Here is a 21,511-nt window from a genome sequence, read left to right on the forward strand (position 1 = left end):
ATGCACCATCTAACTCTTCCTGTCTTAGTGGGATGCTTCACTAGTGCTGTCATCTTTTATCAGCTTCACCTGTTGCCTCACCCTAATCGACCTGACCTTCCTCTGCCTGGCAGAACAGCAGAGTCAAAGTGAAGGAAGGAGGTCAGACAGGAATTTGCAGTCATTTACTCCGGCCATGTCATGCCAACATATTGCCGTTATATCAAGAGAGGGATTGTTGGGAGAATTAGAAGCATGCACCGGTCCGGCAGCAAACAGACCTAATTCATTATACACTGAGTTTATTACATGGAAGGAACACGCTGAATGTTTCTAAGCCTATTCCCCAAATACCAGCGTGTTTACACAGCTATAATTGCTTTCATATTCAGAGAGTGCTTTGGGAATTTACAGCGTGACGGCCCCCATCAGGGGAATTTGTTTGGACCTGGTCTGATGACAACGTGCACAGCTTTGTTTTAGACACGATGAAGACAAATCTGCATATTTATTTCGCCCTTTAATGTCTTTGATGAGTCATGGTTCTTCATCCGCCTTGAACCATGACTAATCAAAATGTTGCAGTAAAGGATCAGGAGCAGTTATTATGGGAGTGTTACTGTGTGGGGATTATGCTTACGATTGGACCTAATGGATCTCACTGAAATGTTGCAATATGCACTTATGACCTGTGCATATTTGTATCAATAGTTTATTTTAAATCATTTTTAACAGTAATGCGTGGAATCTTTTTATCTCTTATTTGGGCCACTTTCATGTTTTCAGCCATCGCTCTATTAAAAAAAAGGATTTCTCCTAATCCTTATTCTTTACAATTAAACAGTAATTGATGAGTTCAGTGGTCTTCATGTATACTTTTGTACAATGGCTTTTGGTTATTTTTTGTTTTCCACATGTGGGTCAGTCCAGGAGAGAACCTGATTCAGTTAAAATAATGTGAACAGCCAAACAAAAAAAATCTAAGTTGAGAAATAAATCAAAATGTAGCACTAAAGCAGCATTGTTAACGTAGCCTAAGAGACACAGTGCGCCCCACACAACATACCGTGATGAGGTCTTGGTAGCTGCGAATGCTGGTGACCACGCCAGGCGTGGCAGAGACGGGCTTCTCTTCCTCCTCTTCTTCTTCCTCTTCCTCACACTCCTCCTCTGTAGCTTCGTAGCCCTCGTCAGGACAGGGGTCACTCTCCGCCTCCTCCGCGTTGGTCATCATGTCGATGAGGCGCTCCAGCGGCGGGCTGAGTTCACGTTCCTCGTTTTCCTTAAGTCCATAGTCCAGAGCTTTGTAAATCATGATGCCTAGTGAGTCAATAACCTGTGGGACAATGGACAAATGGGTTGTGTGGATTATTATTGTGTAGTAGAAAAGGAAATCAATTTTACAGATTGGTCCAAGGGTTCCTTTCAATTGAAAAAAATACATTAGATACAATACCAGATATTTTACTTCTACCAAGATATGCAAGAAAAACTGAAGAAATAAACGACAGAAGATGAGTAGCATGCTGTCATGTGTGCCAATACTTGATTATTTCCAGCTGACACACTACACTTTATTTCTCACAGATAAAATGAATCAACAATTTGCATAGGCATTTAATTGATACTATGACTAAATATCCATGAGTTATTAAACGCTTTTTAAAATCACCAACCTCCAGAGCTTTCTTCGATCCCTCTACACTCCCTTTTATATTGCCCCTGCTGCTCTATAATTAAAACACGCACATCAGCACATCCTAAAAACCTAATTACTTTGCCTCAGTTAGATAACCATCACCAACAAGCTGAATTCACCTGAACAGACAAGAAGACAGTTGCTGTCCTCAAGCCAAATGCAAAATGAGGCCACAGTGTTCCTCCAAACAGCGTGATGATTACTATAATCTGGGGATGATTTCATTTCATCGCTGCTTCCCCTCATTAACAAGCAGTCAGTGTATGACCTTTCTGAGTTTTGTTTTTGCAGTTTGTTCCAAAATATCAACAAAGAGACAAAGTTGTTCTCCAGTGCAGCATGACAAGTTGGCTCTGCTGTGCAGTGTCCTCTCCTGAAAACTCAATCAAACCATTGCTCTCAGTTTAAGTGTTTGGAATTTAGCATGAGGAGAAAAAGCATTTTACACACAGAGGAGTGTCTGGAGCCATCGGTTTTTAGTCAATTAGTTCATGTATGAGCCATCTGGGCTAATGGTAGACCAATAATCTCCTGCAAACACGAGGCAGATTATATATTTGTATAAGTATTTAACTGAGCCAACACCAATGAAGGCTACTCAACTTCATTTATTTTGGATTTATTCAAGTTCAAGAATATATTTTTCTTTTCTCAAAGCATAGTTCAATGAATACTTGTGGACAATACCAGGGTTGAATAAATGTTTATTAAAGTTTAGCATTTTCTATTATGTTAAAATCAGTATGACTTCCGATAGCATGGCTTCCCTAGAGCAAGTGGTACTGCTCTGCATGAATGTGAATGGGTGAATGACTTGGTACGTAAAGCGCTTTGAGGGGTCGAAAAGACCTTATAAAGCGCTATACAAGTACAGTCCGTTATTATTTATAAAGATACTAAAAGAAAACAACTACTACTATAATATATTAATCTTATATATGTCTACCATCAGCTGCCCTGATCTCTAGCCATCAGCCATAGAAAAAACCCTCATCAGTCAACTAATAGTCTGGGCCTTTGACTAAAAATGGTAAATTCAATTTAAATACCTTTTTTGGTTTTCAACACTTTGTTTCTAGTCATTTTCTTTTGGGATTTCCATCAGAACTGACACTCACTATGTATTCAGCTTTAACTGAACCTTCAAGGCCCTTAAGGACTTTCTCCACAACGGACACTCCGTTCAATCCCAATATTAGTCATGGCATATTCAGTATCTGCCTATGTCTGTGATGTTTTCTTTGCACTCTGCATATTATATACAGTAGCTTGCAACCTTTAACCTACATTCCAGTGATCGAGTACTCGTCATTGTTTTTGTTGTGTCAATGTTTCCCTGTTGTGGCTACATGGTTTGCACAGGACTTAAATGTGGGTAGAAACTTAGTTAACAACAAAACATTCTTTTTTTATATGCTTTGCTGGTGTAAAATAATTAATAAAGTGTTCGTTTAATTGCAGCATACTGTTGGTTATTACTGTACTCTGTGTTCTTATCCAGAAAGGAATAGAGCGACATTGTTGAAAAAGGGAGGTGTCCAGATATAACAGAGTGTTGATGTGGGTGAAACCTCTGTTGTCGGGCATGGCTGGCTAGGTTTGGGCGAGATGCCAGAGAACAGCACCTGCCTGCAGTGTCAGGGGTGTAGACTGACAGAGGTGGAAAAACCATTAAATAACGTACATGTAAGAGTCATGTTTCTAACAAAACACCCAAAATAATTGCATATAATCAGTAAATTCGTTTTTGAATCAAGTACTGAACAAAGGTGTCATAAGTATACTCCACTGGTTCTTTTTACTCCTTTTGACCAGATTTCAAATCCCTGTACTTGAAGTTAAACTAAGCTTATTAATAATTGTCTCCATAAAAAATATAAATACCAGTTCAACAGCCTCTATTCTGAATTATCTTACATTAACCAATTGATCAAATTATTTCCTGGAAGAATATCCATTTTTTCTTCTTGTACTGTCAGTTTATCAACCATCTCTGTGTGCAGCTGATAATCCGGTTCCAGGGCTAAAACAAATATCCTATTCCTTAGCATCTCATTATGTAACCTTATAATCCATCTGTAGGACAACATGCGCTGAAGTGGGCGGAGATACTAGAAAAGGCCAGAGTGACAGACAGCACAAAGCTCTCATTGATGGGCCAGAGGGACGCAGAGACTTACATTAGACCATGTTTAGCTGTAATACACAACGTATTGCCGCGGGATAGATGCAGGGTGGAGCAGGGGACAGAACTTCAATACATTTAGGCACAGACTGCATTACTTCTATACTATAAAGTAAAATGACTTGTCACCCATTAACAAGGATCATAAGGAGTTAATCTCATGAGCGTCAGAGAGCCAATACACATGAAGCATGTTGTAGCAAGATCTAACAATTCTGGTGATTGGCTGTTACACGCCGTAGAGGCATGCAGGGAAAACATTGCACTACGCCCAGAGCAGGGCTCACGTGTGTGTGGCTGTTGTTGTGTTTAGAGAGGCTTGACTAGTGTGTATGTGTGTTGCATAGGAGTTGAAAAATAAGGATTTGCACTGCCATGTTTTATGTTGTCATTTATTTCTGTTAAAGTGGACTTTATGGACAGGATACCATGTATGTATCGTAAACCTTTGAACGACACATAGCCATACTGCCTTAAATCAATTGATTTCTTCCTTCAATGTAAATAAAGGTGCCAGATGAATTGTATCAGTTGCATTAGACTTGATTTCTAATTCAATTTCCATGCCCTCGTAAAATGCCTTATAATAACAACCTGCCAAGCGGTTCAACAACAGAATTTCTTATTATGAATACATCATAAGGCTATCTGAGGAAATCTGTACAATAATCTTGTTTATTATATCAAAGGTTAAAACATCACAGAGCATAAATAATGACAGCTAAAACGTAACTTTGCAAGACTTGAATTTTCATAAATGAAACTCTACTACGTCACTCATCGTTTCTTATCAAAGAATAACATCATGTCCCTTATAAGTTTGTGTGATGGAATGGGGAAGAGGCATCTTAAGAACTGTATCAATGACTCAATCACTCAGGTAAGAGGAAGAATTACAGCTAGGTTCTCTTATTACACCTCACAATCTCATTTGTGACTCAGAGGAATGAGGCAAGAAGTCAGAGCAGAGAAGGAAGGAGGAAGAAGAGGAAACAAGTATGCGGAAAAAACTGTTGGGAAAGACAGAAATCTGCTGGGTTTCTGCTGGGTTTCAGGCATGGGCAGAAATGTTTGGCAGCAAACACTAACTGAAACCAGGCTCCACCCAGGAGAGGTGGAGACGTGCCACGGAGAAACACTCATATGTTCCCCATCCTGTGGTCTTGGCCAACCACAGGTAACACAGGATATCGCCTACATTTTCAAATGCCTCTTGGGAAATGTAGCAGGATGAGTCATCTGGGTGTCAAAGCTAAATATGTCTCGTGTGTGTAACAAACCAAAAAAAAAATATATACAACACATTTTCATCAAGCTCCACAAACAAATAATGAGACTAAGCTCGTGTCTGACATCATTGCCCGGGGCAAGACGTGCTCCATGCTCATGTTTTCCAACAATGAGTTGTGTTATACTGCAGAATGTCGTTCTCACATGAAGACTCAGTCATCATCTTGAGAATCAATGACAAATAGGAAGAGAATTTTCACTTGTGAATAAGTTAACCTTTGTCCCCTGAAGGAACGCTGCATTTAATATCAAATCTTCATTGCTAGACCATTTCCCAATAAGCATAGCCAGTACAAAATAGCTTATAAAATATATACAAGTAGGACTGTTTTTTTCAGTTAACCAGTTGAGACAAGCTGTACACTAAGCAAACACTGGACAAACGATGACCAAAAACAATAAGAGGGTCACATAATTAAAAAACATCCGTTTGGTCTGCTTTCAGGCCAGATAGCTCAGACAGGCTATCAAGCAAGTTTGGTCACACATGAGTATAAATGCTGTCCCTGGTGAGGCTTAAACTTGTGCAATTACTGTGTGTGTGCAGCTTTCTTGACCAGAACTTGCCTAGGACAATGATTCATTCTGAATGTGAGTGCCCCCGGTTAGATTAAGATTTAATAAATGAAAAGCTCTGAGAAGCTTATGACCCCGTATATTTACTTTTGAAGCAAAATGTAAGGTCAGGTTATCCTAAAAAAAAAAACACGATTACTTGAAGGAATAGGCATAAATACATATCATTGGTTGTATAATTTGGCTCGACAAACAAGAACAACCATGATGAGAAAAGCATCAGTGAGTCAACCAGCACGCAGATGGGCAAAGAAAGAGCCGTTTGTGTAAATGTTAAGGGTGCCCTTTAGCACTTACACAGGAGAATGGAAAAGACAGGCTAATGTGCTGCAGCAATGTACAATTACTCCTAGTTTTTCATTAATTAATTGGCAATTCATACTCGGGGGGGTTATTCTAGAAAAATATAGTATGAGGGCAATACTGTGGCGCTGATCTTGTATACAAGATATCAATTCCTCGCGAGAACATGACGAAAACATGCAAGATGGCGCCGCAGACGTAAACAACAACACCACGTTGGAGCTCAGTAAAAAATAAAGCCGTCTATGCCGTCTGACGGTTTATTTGACCCGTAACATTCCATGTTACTTGTTAGACGCTTTTTTTTTTTTTTTTATCCAAAGCGACTTACATACTCAATACTGTGGACAATCCCCAAAGGAGCAATTTGGGGTGAAATGTCTTGCCCAGGGACACAACGACATGCTGACTGCAGTGGGGTTTGAACCTGTGCTCCCCTGATCCGAACACCAACTCTCTATCCACTGCACCACACGCCTCCGCCTAATACAGTTGCTGACTAACAGAAATAATGTTTTCTGGCATCACTTTACGCATTTTGGTATGAGGGCCGAAAGTAAGAGTGCAGCGCCCCCGTTACCCGTTTTAGACAAATCCCTGATACTGGTTGTCATGTCATTGTGATTTCGTTGAATACACAATGAAAAAGCTGAATAACTGATACTCTGAGCTGCATTATCGCAGGTGGCTTAAAATGACAGACAGAGTTGACGATAGGGCAGGTCTGGAAGAGTAGTATTGCTAAAGTGTCTTGTAAACATATGTGCTTCAGAAAACTGAAGCCCTTATCTAGACTCCATTGTAAAAGTACCATCACTATTCAAGTGTTTATTCATGCATACTACAGAAAAAAGCCTGACATAACCTTCTTGCCTTTGAATTTGCAGTTCAAAGCAACACTGTAACCATCAGAGTTCACAAAACAGTCAGCTAAGCAGCCTTCAGCGTTTGCTGCAGTTGTAAAGCCATCACAACACAGACGGTTACATAACTACAGCTAAATCTAGAGGTCTTCCACTGCAGCGGCTGCTCGGCCTCCTCCAGGCTGAAGCATTACTATTCATAGTGTGTCAGAACACAAAGCTGCTCATTCACATCATGTTCACTGACATCAGTTCATTATTTTACGTTATCAGATGGCAGAACTGATTCTGAGATACAGGTAAACATATTCATAACAAAATGTCTTAGCAATACATGGTGCACACAGCAACTATTGTATAGTAATGCCAAAAATGTCCTCCCAAAACAACACACGGAGCCAAGATTATTTAATAATAGCGACTATTTGTTTGCCGTTACAGCCATCAGTTTGACCTACAATGCCGTCAGAATAAAATCCCCACAGAGAATCTCAAAATCTAAAATATGATAAATTGCTTTTGGGACAGACGAGGACAGAAAATGTCTTTCAACATGAGACCACACATCTTATTCCAAAACAACACAAAGGGCTTCCTTTCAAGCATTGGAACATATTTGTGACAAAAGATGCGATAACCTCATAAACTTGACCAACTCTCTGAAGAGGACGTTCAATTTATTCCTCAGGCCTGTCTGGACCAGAAGAAAATGAGAAATTGATTTTCTGTGGTGGATATAAATAGAATACCTTACTCAAATAGCTTAGACGGCTCAATAAATTGCATTCTTGTGGTTTTGTGCTTGCTCAATTATCCCTGTATAGGCAGAATTGTAACGCTTGAGGGCTGTAACATGAGCCGCAGGGGTGCTTTTAAGTGAAACTGTCAATGCCACAGAAATCCATTATTGATTAGGATAAAAAGCAGGAAGTAACAGTCTCTGGTTATTAATGTCAGGATCAAACCGGGTGCCAATCACTCCAGGGGACTGGACTCAAAAGCCATCAGACTAAATAACCTGCACTTGTTTGTTTACAAATATAAAGATACCTGTATTCACTCGTATTTACAGAGTAATCTTCACAAAAACTCTATTAGCCATCATCAAACATTCAAAAGAAGAAAACAAATGACGTCTCTCGCTCTCGAAATGTTCAGTCTGAGGTCAGAGCTGACTAGGGTAAAAAAAACAGTCTTTGTAGAGACAGAGCTCATAGCCTGCAGTGGCTGGTGTAAGAGAGGAGGGAGACGACACACACACACAGTAAACACAGAAGCCTCATATGTACACACATGCAGTCCCTGTTCAACCAGCTGCAGCTTGGAAGCCGGTAATGTACACGTTTACCATGCAAAAACAGTCACTACTCTGCTGAATCTAAGCCGAATATATCTAACCATCTGGAAAGAAGTTAAATTAGTGTGATGATCCAAATTAAATCTGGAATTTGAAGCAAGGCAAAACAAGTCTGTGTGAACAACACTTTATGGGGATCATATTATTTTTGATAATAAACCTTGAGACTGCACATTAAATGCCATGTTCTACCTCACCGACGGCTAAAACTATTAGGATCCATTCCAAAATCCAAGACATTACCTCTTGCATGATACTGGAAAACGAATTGTCTTCAAGCTGTAATAGGATACGACACCTTGATCTTCAACTGAGGACAAACTGGGGTAAGCTTGCCATTAAGGCCATTAAGGCTATACAGAATATGCTAGTTTCCAAAAATAGGTTCTTTGAAGAAGTATTTCCCTCTAGCAACAAAGTTGACAAAGAGCATCTTAAAGAAACTCTTACTTGTGAAGGAACAAAACTTGTTTGACTTTGAGGATTATCCCCCACACAGGTTCTGTGGTGAGGTAGGAGGGGTACATTCAGAACAAGATAGTGATTAGCTCAAAGACATGTGCAGAAGCAGAGACACTGGATGGTTGACAAGTCGGCTGACTCGATACACAAGGGACTGAGACAACACACACACGCCAAAACATGAGGGACGCTGGCCGAAATGTGAGGGGACTGCTGTGTTATATCAATCAAAAGGTTAAAACTGTGTTTGTGTGGGTTGCCGTGTTCACCAAATCAATTTTCTCGAATAACCTGAACACAATTAGGTCATGGAAAAGCGCCAGGGTGAATTTATAGTTCCCGCTAATGTCCTCTCAGAACATTAAATTACATTGAACATGAAATTGAATCAAAACTATGGTCTACACAGGGTTGTGTTTGGCGCTGCTGTGAGGCAGCTGGGCCAATTGATAACTAAAGCATGCTAACATGACTATCATTAGAATACTTCTGACATGTGTTTGTTCAGTAGCACAAAGTTCACCATGTTCACCATCTTACTTTAGCATGCTAATATTTGCTAATTAGAAGTGAACACAATGCCATTAGTTTTGGGAATGCCATTCGGTTTGAAGGTTTCGGATCACACCACAAGTTATTTATAACAAAGGAAACAAAGTGGACGGCAATGTCATTACAGATGACATTGCCGTCCATTCAATATGTGTAGAGAATATGATGTAAGAGAGACATTTCACTAAAAAACTAAATATCAGCTCGCTGGTGGCTCTATGGGAAAAGTAAGGGCATTGTAAAAATCAGTAGGATTTATTCTTAGGGGAAGATTAATGTCTGCAATATCTTTCATGGAAATCCACGAAAAAGTGGTTGAGACTTTTGAGTCTGGACGAAAATCTAGGACTGACTGATAAGTCAACATTTCTTTTTTTTGTGCGTATGCGACTAAAAATGAATTTGAAAAAACAAGCAATTGACTCCAGCCCACACATGACTATATTTGCTTAACCCATCAATCCCATCAACTTGTAAAAATGTGTTAAACTGGGGAAACTTGCTACCTCGTGAATTCCAGCGCCCTTACCTGGACCACACCCATCTTCATCTGAACCACACACCTGTTATGCTTTGTGACTGCATACGGCATGGTATGCTGTATACGAAATCTGTCCACAGACATATAAACACTTGGCAAAGTACTCAAAACAGCATATGTGGTAGTTCCCTATACATTAGGTATTTCTAGGAGTTCATTTTGCCCTGATGACACACACAAACGCAAAACTTGAAAACACACCAGCGTCGCTGTCGCTGCTGGTATAAACAAGGTGTGTCGTCAGGGTTTTGCCATGTGATCGATTCTGTGGGATTGTCATGCTGATTCACAAATAGCTATTGTGCAACCGATTATGTGTTTCCAACAAATAACAAGGCAAACACACCCTGTTAATTTGCAGTAACAAGGCATAAGCAGAGCTAATGAGGCAGGGAGCAACCCATTATGACCAAGTAAAAAATAGTGTAGTAGAAGAAGAAGAGGAGAGGGGAAAGGCTGTCAGCTGAGGGAAGTAATTCCATTTCCAACTAAGCCATGCAAAAACACATACTGTGCATGCCTGTGATCACATGAAGTACAAGTTAAACATGAAGGACATCAGCCGGCTCGGAGTTGACAGAGAACTCTCTGTGTAATTAGTCCGAGTACACATAATGAAGAGAGAGACTTCTCCTCCCAGGATTAAACAGTGTACCTTGGCCAAACAGACACTGGACACACCTCTTCATGTGGTTTTGGTGATGAGTGTGTATTAGTTTAGAAAGTAATGCATTTGATGAATGCTCTCTGTAAGTGCTCTTCTGCTCCAGAGTACAACAAACACAATAAGTAGAACAAAGTAAAGAGTGCTATTTGCACAGAGCTCACTCCCACTCACTTGTGTGTAGTGCAGCACAGGTCAGGGGCTCAAACACTGGGACTAATGTTTGAAATGTTGTCAAGCTTGCATTTTACTGCAGTTGGATAGGTGATAAATATATTTAGTTTGCCGGTGAGCAGTGCCATATATACTTTTCTATTTTGACTGAACTGATGGGACACAACGAGCTGATTTCTACCGGTTCCTGAACAGAAAATCTACACATAAGGATTACCAACACTTTTCACCAGCCTTAACAAATGAGTTAAAGTTCATGAAAATGATTTGTACGTTTGCTCAGAGGATGTTTTTCTCAAGGCCGGTGAGTGCAGCCACTGTGTCGCAATATTGTTGACCGTGGTCAACAATATTGCGACACAGTGGCTGCACCAGCCCACTTGTTGTGCTCACTATTAGATTCAGTGATGAGCAAGCTGTGAAAACTGTTTCTGAAATTGTTTTGTCATAAGTGAAGTCAATAATACAAGAGAGTTATGGAGCGAAAATAAATCTGATGACTAAATTAACATTCCAGTATACTTTATCTTGAGAGAAATAAAACTACTCCACAACTAAAAGAAAACTGCTCTTCCAGCACTTGAGGTAAAGGAAAACTATAATTTCTTAAAACCAGGAATGAAGAGTGACTAAGGAGAGTGTGACGTGAGACTTACCTCTAATGACGTCGGGGCCGGTTGGTATGTATCTGTAACAAGAGAAAATGGAGAGGGTTATCCACAGCCATAAAGACAGTTATTAAATGTGCCAACACACCCTCTGAATCATTTGTGTACAATTGTGTTCTTTTTCATTATGCAGAGAGGACACATGCTTCACACAGTGTTAGATATCATAAAATATTAAACTTCAAAAAGAGAAGAGAATTAATGCAAGCAGGGCTGAGAAGCACAATTGTGCGGAAGTGCTTCACACAACTTGGTGAATAAATGATTATGTTTTCTCTGCAGTCACTGCACACCGCCTGAGGCAAAGTGTCAAAACCTGCCATTGGGTGCTGGTTGTAGATAAGACTGTTCCTTTTCAACCGGGAGAAAGACATTGCCCTCTATTCATTGTAAAACAAAATCACAGGAGCCTAAATAGACTGGAAAAACCTGAAGTTTCTTTTTCGTCGATCGAACAATGATGAAACGACAGCTTAGACAACCTTATCTTCTGTTCCGACACACCTGTACGTCTAGATTTCCATGTAGGAGCTTCCATAGTACACAGATAAGCTCTCTTGTTTTAATAATTACATACGCTTTGATAAGCAATAGTAGAAATAGCGATGAACTTGCCCGAACAGCTCCTAACAGACTCTGATTTTGCTATGGTATGTTTTTTTTTTTTAAAAGAAAGTAATCAGTAGCACATAAAAACTATACAATAAAATGTTTTTCTTTTTTTATTGGTTCCTTTTATTTTCAGTTCAATGTGTAATTTGTTCAATAAAAACATGTTGGAAATCAGTTCATTTCTTTTTTTATTGAACAAGCAATGTGTTGTATTTTCAGCAGTCTATAGAAATCAGCAGAAGGGCAAAACAGGGTTGAGTTTAATATCTGTGTTTTTAACTAAAGTAATATTGTGATCCTGATATTTAACAACATTAAATTGAATATTTTCCTCATATCATGCAGCTCTACTTGGAAGACAGGGTAACTGCCGGTAAGAGTATCGTCAGGGGTGAAAGTACATATAGATAGAGAGATCTGCAGACTTTGACAACGGACCAGAGTGTAAAATTAGGTCATTGCATATAAATAAGACACTTTGGCCACATGTGTCATCTCTAAATGATAATATAGGTGCCAGTTCAGTTTTAACTGCATCAATTGAGGAAGTGTTTGAGTGTTAGCAATCAATAGTACAACTCTAACTGCTTAGGTTACATACTATAATATTTGTATATATACAGAAAATATTTGTTCCACAGTGTAGCTCGGTTCTGCTCAGTTCACTGAATTACAGCTAACAGACGAGAGGAAAATAAACAGTCTTCCACCAACGCTCATTTGGAAAACACTGAGACCTCTGTTTGTCCCAGCCAAGCAGAGAAGGATTGGCTTGGCCTCGTCTCTCCTGCAGCGAGGAAATCAGAGTGGGCATATTCGGAGCAGTGAGCCGTGTCGCCCAGACAATCCCATTCAGAAAAAAGATCAACCGCTGTGCTGCTGAATAAAAAACGGTTAAAGAGAAGTCTCTACTATAATCGAATCAATGAAGAACAAATGATACAACCGAAGATATGTTTTGTCCTTATTTAACCCACTTCAAGGACATTATTAACAACTGTATGAATAACATTCTATTTATAATACTGTGTGCACCAAACTTAAGCAACACAAACTTGTATCTGCACTGTACTGTAGGTATGAATCATTGAAACTCTTGGGGTAAACAAATGTCTCATCTTCATGCAGCATCAAGGCTTCATTCAGGCCCTTCTCCAGGCTAGAGTGGGAGTCAATATATTCTTCACGGTGCTCCATTTGAATTGATCTGCCTGCAGCAGCATCAGCGTTCATCGTGCATCAAGTTAGCCTTAAATAAACACCTTACTTCGACTCTGTTTAACTGCATTTCTGATAAAAATGTGCCAAACATTACAGTGATACACGCTTCCTGCAGTGTTTGGCTCTAGATTACATCTTGGTACAAGCAGTAAGATAGGAGGAGTGACCTGAAAGCCCCAGTCATGGTGGTCTGGGTGCTTGCCAAAAAATGCATTCTTGTCACTGACTCATGTACCAGGCAATAGGTCAATTGCATAAGCAATGATTTTCTGCTGGAAACTCTGAAAGTCGCCGCAGAGCTACTGAAAGCCTAATACGTCTCACGTCTCTCTCATCACCAGAGTTAATAAGAATCAGGACAAGGCCAAGCTGTCTCAAAATACCTCAGCAACTCACCACAGGAGCAGCAGAGGACTCCACTTATAATTTCCCAAACTCGTCTGCAGTTATACTTCTAAAGTGTGTGCAGCCAACTATCACATTTATTCTATTTTTAGAAGTGTCGAGACTCTCAGCAACACTGGCAAAATGTGTTTATACTGAGAGTGTAATTTCCACACACTGCAAACATTACTGGGGTGGCTGAATATGCTAAGACCCCATTTACACGCAAACGCACACGAAACGCAAACGAACCGAATACGATATCAAAAAAGTATTCCGTTCACACGAGACCGCTCGAAAGCGCTGGAGACGCTGTAGTACATATGCAGGGCCTGTAAGTGGCGCCACAAAATACACCAAAAGCAGCGAAGAAGACCCCCGAGCATGGTTGCCCATCTGTTTATGCCCCGCGGTGGATTTAGCAATAATGTAGTTCCTGTAATTCTCCATGTCCACTTGTTGCTGATGGTTGTGGTAGAGGAGCTGTAGATGTTGCACTAACATCTGTAGCATGGTCAGTAGCAGTAGCAGTGGCTACTGACAGTAGCTACTGACCATGCTACAGCAGTGAGCAGCAGAGGTGGGGAGAGGTGGGGCTATGGCTTCATCGTTATCAGGAAATGATTGTATAGGGCGTACACAATGAGCCGTTTGGCCCCCCCAGAGCGTTCCGTTTGCAGATCTATCCACCTTGGTACCCTTTATCGTTTGCGGGGTCCGTTTCCGCGTTTCCGTTACGGCCTCGTGTGAACGAACGGGCTATACGAAAGAGAAAAGTAGCGGATATAACCGTTGCGTTCTTGTGTAAACAGCACCTAAGAGGAGGGAGAGCTGGTTTGAGAGGTTAGCCAAAGACAGGGATTGTAGGGGGGGGGGGGGGGGGGGGGGGTTTCCACAGGGGAGGGGGAAATAAGAAGAAAGGTGGCTAATAAGTTCCCAGGAGAGATGGGATATAACCTCGGTGCCTCAGGCTTTATTGACAGCCACACCTCCTCCCACACCCGGCTATCTCTCACATATTAATGGAATGCAGTTAAAGGGCTTTGAGGCGCTGTGTACACCTGGAGTGGTGAACTAAGATATTCCTACTGGAGGCCGCTTTAATAAGTTACCAGGTGGTCTTTGATCATTTAAAAAAAATGTAAATGAAACAAAAATAATGTGGTGAGAATGATAATTCCCTCAGATATCATGAATCATATAACAATTACCCAAGAGGTCGGACAGGTATAGCCTGCTGCCAGGTACAATAGGGCTACAACTGAGTTTAATAGATAATAATAGAAGATAGTCTTCATAGAGCTTTTTTGGTTAACAAATGGTACAAAACCCAAAAGTGATCATCCTACCAACCATCATAAAAACCCACAAGCTATGGTTGGTCATTTCACTTAGCAAACGTTTAAGTGTGTTGTTGTTGCCATATGTTTAGTATGTTTTTTGTTGGTGATATTGATTTTGTTGTTGGCTGTATGTAGAGTATGTTTTCTGTTTATGCTGCACCAGATGTGCCCTCCTGAGATATTAAGGCTACATTGAAATTAATTGAAATGCAAGCATTGTAGAGCTGGCAGCTGAAATGATGACAATGTTGCTTGAAAAGGTTTCTGTCAATGGACTTATAGTTTTAAATGTTTATAATTTAAAGCTGGAGCTCAAAACTCATTGATCACAATTAAATGGAGCGCATATGCATAGTTACCCCCTTACAAAAAATCTCCCTCAGGTGCTTGCAGGCCACAAAAAGCACCTGCTCTCCTCCCCCCTTATCTGTGATTTTAGCCATCCCTCCGCCATAACATATTATGGGGCTGTTAGCAGTAATAAGAGTTATTTGTGTTTGGATTTTTGCCAGCTGTTTCACTGTAGCCTAAATGCTGGCTATACTGCTTGGCTCTGGACTGGGCCCAAGGTGCTTTGCAGTTTGAATCCATCACATGGCTCATTGTTTACTGTAGCTAACCGACCGCTGCAGGAGCAACATTTCAAACCCAAACCCAACCAAGCAGCCATCCTGAGCCAGCCCTGCAACACACCCGAGTAAACGAAGAGATAACATGCATTTAAATTAAAATATTGGATTATGTTCCGAGAACAAACACTATCCGTCAATTATTGACAAAACAGCTCCCTTTGTCTTCATGGTCCCCAGCAGCTATGCGGTGATATGTGATGTATTTTTAATAACCGCATCGTGCTGTCCGTAAACATTTCACCACATGGCTGGAAGCGGAGAGCCACAACAATATGGCCTCTTTGTAAGGATGCTCTGATCCTCTGGCCTGCGAGGGGTGTGAAGAAAAAAGGCTTCATTGATAGCAGCCTGTTGAGATGGCAATAGCTCAAACCAGAGAAGAGTAACACCTGCTCTCGGTTCGTTTACCTGTGCTGTCTTCAAAGCGCAGTTTCACAGTCCCGTCTCTGGCGATCCTCACATCCCCGGGTCCCTCGATCTTCCTCGGATAGGAGACGGGTGAAGCCCCGGTAGACTTGGAGCTTTTCCTCCGATGTTTCTGCGCTAAAGTCCGACCACACTGATAAAACACTGCCCATGCCTGCTCCTCGTTTATCGGCTGGCTGTACAGCTTCAGGATCTCTTCCAGGGAGACCTCTGCCTCTCCGTCGCCGCATTCCATGTTCACGTCCCCGGCTGCGATGTCCCGGAGAGCGGTCGGCGAAGGCAACATCCCGTCGTCGGTCCCCGGTCGCTTAGCCATCCTCACCTCATTATAACCGCAAACGTTTGAGAGAAAATATCCGAAAGGGAGATATTAATTAATATTAGTGAGTCGCTGAGCTACGCAGTGAGACGTTAGTCAGCTGTTACCGCTCCCGTGTGAACGAAGAGCACCAACGGTTCACCACAGCGAGCCGACAGCACGTTCCGCGTGGTCCCAGTGCCTGCCGGTTAACTGCGCAGGAGTCGTGGCGGGCGGAAATCGATATTTTTGTAGGCTAACACAATTTCCGGTATCAGGTGTGGCGAAGTCCCTCCCCTTCCGGGAGCCTCCATGGGACCTTAATTCGGAAAAAGTATGTATTGAAGTCAGGAGAGAGAAAACTTATCTTTCGATCCCGTTTGAATTGTGCCACGAATTACACATGATGTTTGTCAATCTTAAAAAATAATTTCCATGTCAAAAAAGTCACAGTTTGTGTAAAACTGTTGAAATATAACACTATGAAAAATACGCAACTAGAAAGACTACAAACCTTTTTGACTTGCAAAATTATCTTTTAAATTGACAAACATCATATGTGTAATTCGTGGCACAATTCAAACGGGATGGAAAGATAATCTTTCTCTCGCCGTTTACTTCAATACATACTTTTTCCGAAATAAGGTCCCATGGAGGTCCCCCGGAAAGGGAGGGACTTCGCCTCTCTGCTGGGTAGCATGTGACTATAATTTAATAATTTTCTATATCTGCTAAGTAACTAAATGTACTACATATATGTAGTGGAGTAAAAGTACAATATTAACCTATCAATTGTTATGGAGTAGAAGTACAAAGTAATATAAAATGGAAAGACTGATGTAAAGTAGCTCAAAATTGTACTTAGTTACTTAACACCACTGATTAGAGGACACATTATAATTGCGAATTGAATGGTTAAATAGCACATCAGGTGCAAACTACTTTTTTTTGCAAGATAGATAAATGCCATTCTTAAATTACTTGTAGATGTATATGTTTTTGCTTCCACATTTCCACATCTGGCCTGCCTTATTAGCTACACATGTTTTAATCCTCATCTGAATGCTACTGTCCATGTCCACCCTAACCACCATACATGTTTGATTTATGAAGAAAGTCTATTCTTATGTTAGTCCTGCTTATGTTTCCGTCATGTTTTGACATTTTAGAGCATTTATTTTATGCAATATAAGGTGTCTTTGAGTTTCATGAAAGGCGCCTCCAAATGAAATGTAATATTATCATTATTATTTATTCACCAAAGCTATATCTCCTTCTAGTTATGTAGCTCCAATATTCTGATTATTATAGATGTTATGCCAGTTTAATGAACATTACTATTTATCTTATTGTTTCATATTATCATTCAGATCTTACATAGACTAATACTCACTTGTAATTTATAGACCTAATCTATTCCAAATGATTAATATTTCACTGACAACTATTTAAACAAAATGATAGTTCATTCTGAGAGTAAACACCAGAAGCTAAGTAGAAATGACTGCACATCTCACTTGTTTTTTTGGATTTCACAAATTAAGTAGCTGACCATTTTAATTTAAAGAAGAAAAATATGATAGTGTTTCAATGGTATTTCACTCACAAAAGTTGGCCTGTACACATTTCAACATTATCATCTCAGTGAATCATCAAAAACGTTTGACAAGCAGCAGTTATCAAAGGCAGAAAATGTTAAGACATGGGATTTCTCAGAGACCCCGACTGGTCAACAACGCCATCTGCTGGCCATTACTCTCTCTTTCAACTCCCGATGTTCTCCTGACCATTGCTGAATGCATTTGAGATTGATTTAAACATGCAGATCAGTGTATAAGCCACATAAACGCTCATCATTACGATCCATAATAATGGTCTCTTATAAACTTTAACATCCTAACACAAAAGAAGATGTAAGAGAACACATACTACTGAATAAAACAAACTCTCAAAGTGAAAACAGGAGCAGTTCAGATAAATATGAATTGTAGGCACATGCGGGTGTGTTTGTTTTTTTATCTTGCAAAGGCTGGAAAAGACAGTCTTCAGCCTTCAAGTGTCAAACCTCCAAATCCGAGTTTCTAAACAGCACTTCAGGGTCATTTCAATGAAAATCCTTTACAGCATTTACAGTTTAACAGCATCATCATTGTTTTTTCATTCACAACAAAAGGAATATACTTGCACAAAGAACTGAAGCATAATTCTTAAGGAAGGCCCCACACACACAGAAAACATATGATGTGCAGATTGTGATTATCATGTGCATACGGTACGGTCTGTTCTTGTTTTCTTTAAAAGTGGCTTAACACAGTGACCCATTCCATGACCGGCACCATAAGCATGGGAGAAAAGCCTGGTGGAGAGCATTAACACTGTTTGCGATCCACTCTCTTGCTTCACTTCACGCATGCATTTGCAATGGCACAACAAAGATGCAGCATCCCGAGATCTTTGGATTGAGACATTATGCAGGTGCTTGTGTTGTAAAGAACCAAGTCCCTAGCAAAGATCATCCACACACTTGTGTAAATCACCATCCCGTCTTCTGGTGAACTTTTCATAGATCCGGCCATCTTCCTCTTCGCAGAGTCTTGGCTTTTCTTCATCTTTCATCACACACGTCCCCAGGTGCAGCCTCTCCACCAGTGTTGATACTGACGGGCTGCCCATCCTTACACAGCGCACCGGTTTCTTTTGATGCCCTCCTTTTGGTGTCACGGGTGGTTTGCTGCAAAAAGATGTGAGAGTTTGAATGTCACGTCAATTTAATGTCACTGCGCTGGACAGAGAGTGAGTCTGCAACAGGCCTGCTGAGACCTGAGTCACTGCAGCTTTGCCCACACAGTAAGTGGAAGGTTAAATAAATAAAACACAACAATCTACGTTTCTGTGCAGCTGAAAATGCCATTTGGTAGGTCAGAGGAATTCATTTTTCAGATCTTTTGAAAAGTTAAATACAGTTTGTATGATCAGAATGAATTCATAACATGCATTAAGAGCAGCTAGCAGCATTATTTTGTGGTTTAAATCCCACAATAAAAAGATTAGGTAAACACATGGTTGGACAACTTATCATTCTCAACGTTCACTGTTTGTGCAGCTACAAAATAATGACCAAAAGCTACTGGAACATAGTTATTTAGAAAAATATAATATGAATGTACTCCATAATTACACATAGAACCTTTTGTGGTCCACAACTTTCAGATTTGCTATTTATTTGCAATATCACTTGTTTCTCTATTAAATATTAGCAATGGTGAATTTCTCAAAGCACCAACAGACTTATATACCATGATATACCATATTTTCGAACAAAACAAAACCCAAATATATTCACTCTACCGACATATGCAAAAAAGGAAAAGCATCAAAACCTTACATTTCATCTACAAAGAGATGCAAATACATTTACTAATTCTCTCTTTACACCTCTGTCGAGCAACTTATTATACAGTCTTACAATTAACTTCACTAACCCAACAGTGAAACTGTATATTGCAAGGTTCTGGTTGTGTATGTCTATTGTCTCTGCAAACTTATTTTTATATATCATAAGAGTCCATCTTGCAATCATCTCGGGTCACAAGACATATATACCGCCTGCCTTCATGTTCCATATACACTGAGAACTTAATATAGCCTATTGCTTTCAACTAACCTAATACAGTTATGTGTATATGTGTAATCTGTTGACATAATACATTTAATTAAAGTCAACATTTCAGTGAACTATATATTTATCAGATTTGCAGTAAAAGGAATGTTGTGTTTGGCATTGATATTAATGATAAAACACACCACACACAACAATACACTACAAACACAAACATATGACAATAATGGACCTTCCTTCCTTAAAGCTTCACGTTTTCTGCTTCATTCAACTTGAATATTTCACAAGGAAAGTGAATTGGAAAACTGGTGAAAAAATTCATTGTGCATAGGCCTACATGGTATAAATATGTTGAAAACACACAACTGGAGTCAGATTCCTCGTTAAGTTGATTATACTGCAACAGCCTAACAGAAAGACATCATAATACTGCAAATAATTTCAGAAGAAATGTATAGTGGTCATGCTGCTTCACATCCTGTGACGTGCCAGCACAGAGGCTGTTGGTGTTCATATGTAGTGCCAATACCTGCTACCAGTGACACCTACATCACTCAGGGAGCGTCTGGGTCTCCTCTGGTGGTTGGAGCCGGTGGATGTGAGGGCCTGCTTCCCACACTGGGTGCCTGTGTTCACCATCCTCTTCTCCCTCAGACTGGCCTCCAGGGCTTTACCTTTGGACAACAGTTAAAGGTTTATCATGTGAAACAACCACATTCTTGTTCTGGAAAACTGCTATGTCAGTTGTGTTATGATTGGTTCATACAGATGTATTTTATTTGCTGCAGGTCTCCCTTGAAAAATAGATCGATGATCTCAATGGCATTCACCTGGTTAAATAAAGGTTTGAAATTAAATGAAATATGGCTGTTGGGCCTTCATGCACTCAGGGATGTTGCAGTTAAAACAGATAAAACGGAGGCGGAGGCTCTTACCGTTTGCCACTGCTAGAGAGGTCTCTACGTCCGTGTTGGTAAGCCACGTCGATTCCGTTTCTCTGGTCCAGCTCTCATGGTACCTGGGCTCGATGATAGCGTCCGCCCGACTCCCCCCACAACCCATCTGGGAAAATCATCCACGGCAGGTGCAGCTGACGCGGACTAAACACTCACAGCAGCCGCAGCATCCTCCCCGGATCTCTACTGCAGCTCCATCCGTGTTTCCGTCTCCATTGTCGGTCTGTTTGAGCCGCTGTTGGTTGGTGCTGCTCTCCACCGACAGCAGCTGACAGCGTTCACACACACACACACACACACACACACACACACACACACACACACACACACACACACACACACACACACACACACACACACACACACACACACACACACACACACACACACACACACACACACACACACACACACACACACACACACACACACACACACACACACACACACACACACACACACACACACACACACACACCGCTATCTGCGTCATCCAACTGCATCCTCTCTGACCTCTGATTGGCTGAGAGGGATATCAACTCCGGCTCATGTCATCATCATCATGCAAATATGCACTTGTACTAATCATCATGACCCAAATAAAAGACTATATAGGCTATAAATATACCATTGTATTAATTGTAAACGTATTGATTTCAATAAACATTGTGAATGCCTATAATGCATGTGGACAACAACATCACATC

At 40.6% G+C, this 21,511-nt stretch overlaps 2 protein-coding genes across 8 annotated transcripts in view; both read right to left on the reverse strand.

Annotated features, from left to right (window-relative positions):
- spire1a (spire-type actin nucleation factor 1a) overlaps positions 1-16,441 on the reverse strand; it is a 32,653-nt gene extending 16,212 nt beyond the window's left edge. For all 6 annotated transcript variants that reach the window (XM_034124663.1, XM_034124659.1, XM_034124662.1 and 3 more), the window contains exons 1-3: positions 15,914-16,441; positions 11,302-11,333; positions 1,046-1,315 (exon numbers count right to left, since the gene is read on the reverse strand). In XM_034124663.1, coding sequence (XP_033980554.1) covers positions 1,046-1,315; positions 11,302-11,333; positions 15,914-16,247 — 636 coding nt within the window. In that variant the 5' untranslated portion in view covers positions 16,248-16,441. The remainder of the gene's footprint in view (positions 1-1,045; positions 1,316-11,301; positions 11,334-15,913) is intronic.
- Positions 16,442-17,741: 1,300 nt separating this feature from the next.
- si:ch211-215i13.3 (brain and acute leukemia cytoplasmic protein) lies at positions 17,742-21,116 on the reverse strand. 2 transcript variants are annotated; one of them, XM_034124358.1, is made up of 3 exons: positions 20,784-21,116; positions 20,398-20,522; positions 17,742-18,960 (listed from the first exon to the last, which is right to left on the reverse strand). In XM_034124358.1, the coding sequence occupies exons 1-3, from the start codon at positions 20,908-20,910 to the stop codon at positions 18,835-18,837; spliced, it is 378 nt and encodes a 125-aa protein (XP_033980249.1). In that variant the 5' UTR covers positions 20,911-21,116; the 3' UTR covers positions 17,742-18,834. The 2 variants fall into 2 exon arrangements, with proteins under 2 accessions (XP_033980249.1, XP_033980248.1); XM_034124357.1 differs by having other exon boundaries at positions 20,378-20,522.
- Positions 21,117-21,511: the final 395 nt, after the last annotated feature.

The sequence above is a fragment of the Trematomus bernacchii genome, unplaced genomic scaffold, assembly GCF_902827165.1.
Source record: "Trematomus bernacchii unplaced genomic scaffold, fTreBer1.1, whole genome shotgun sequence".
Taxonomy (NCBI): Eukaryota; Metazoa; Chordata; class Actinopteri; order Perciformes; family Nototheniidae; genus Trematomus; species Trematomus bernacchii.

Bases quoted from the DNA above. Each gene is read 5' to 3' on its own strand.
- si:ch211-215i13.3 (XM_034124357.1), bottom strand. From the start codon at position 20,910: ATGGGTTGTGGGGGGAGTCGGGCGGACGCTATCATCGAGCCCAGGTAC. The intron at 20,523-20,783 runs GTAAGAGCCTCC...TGTTGTCCAAAG, and splicing joins CTCTCTAGCAGTGGCAAACG to GTAAAGCCCTGGAGGCCAGT. The intron at 18,961-20,377 runs GTATTGGCACTA...ATCTTTTTGCAG, and splicing joins GTAGGTGTCACTGGTAGCAG to CAAACCACCCGTGACACCAA.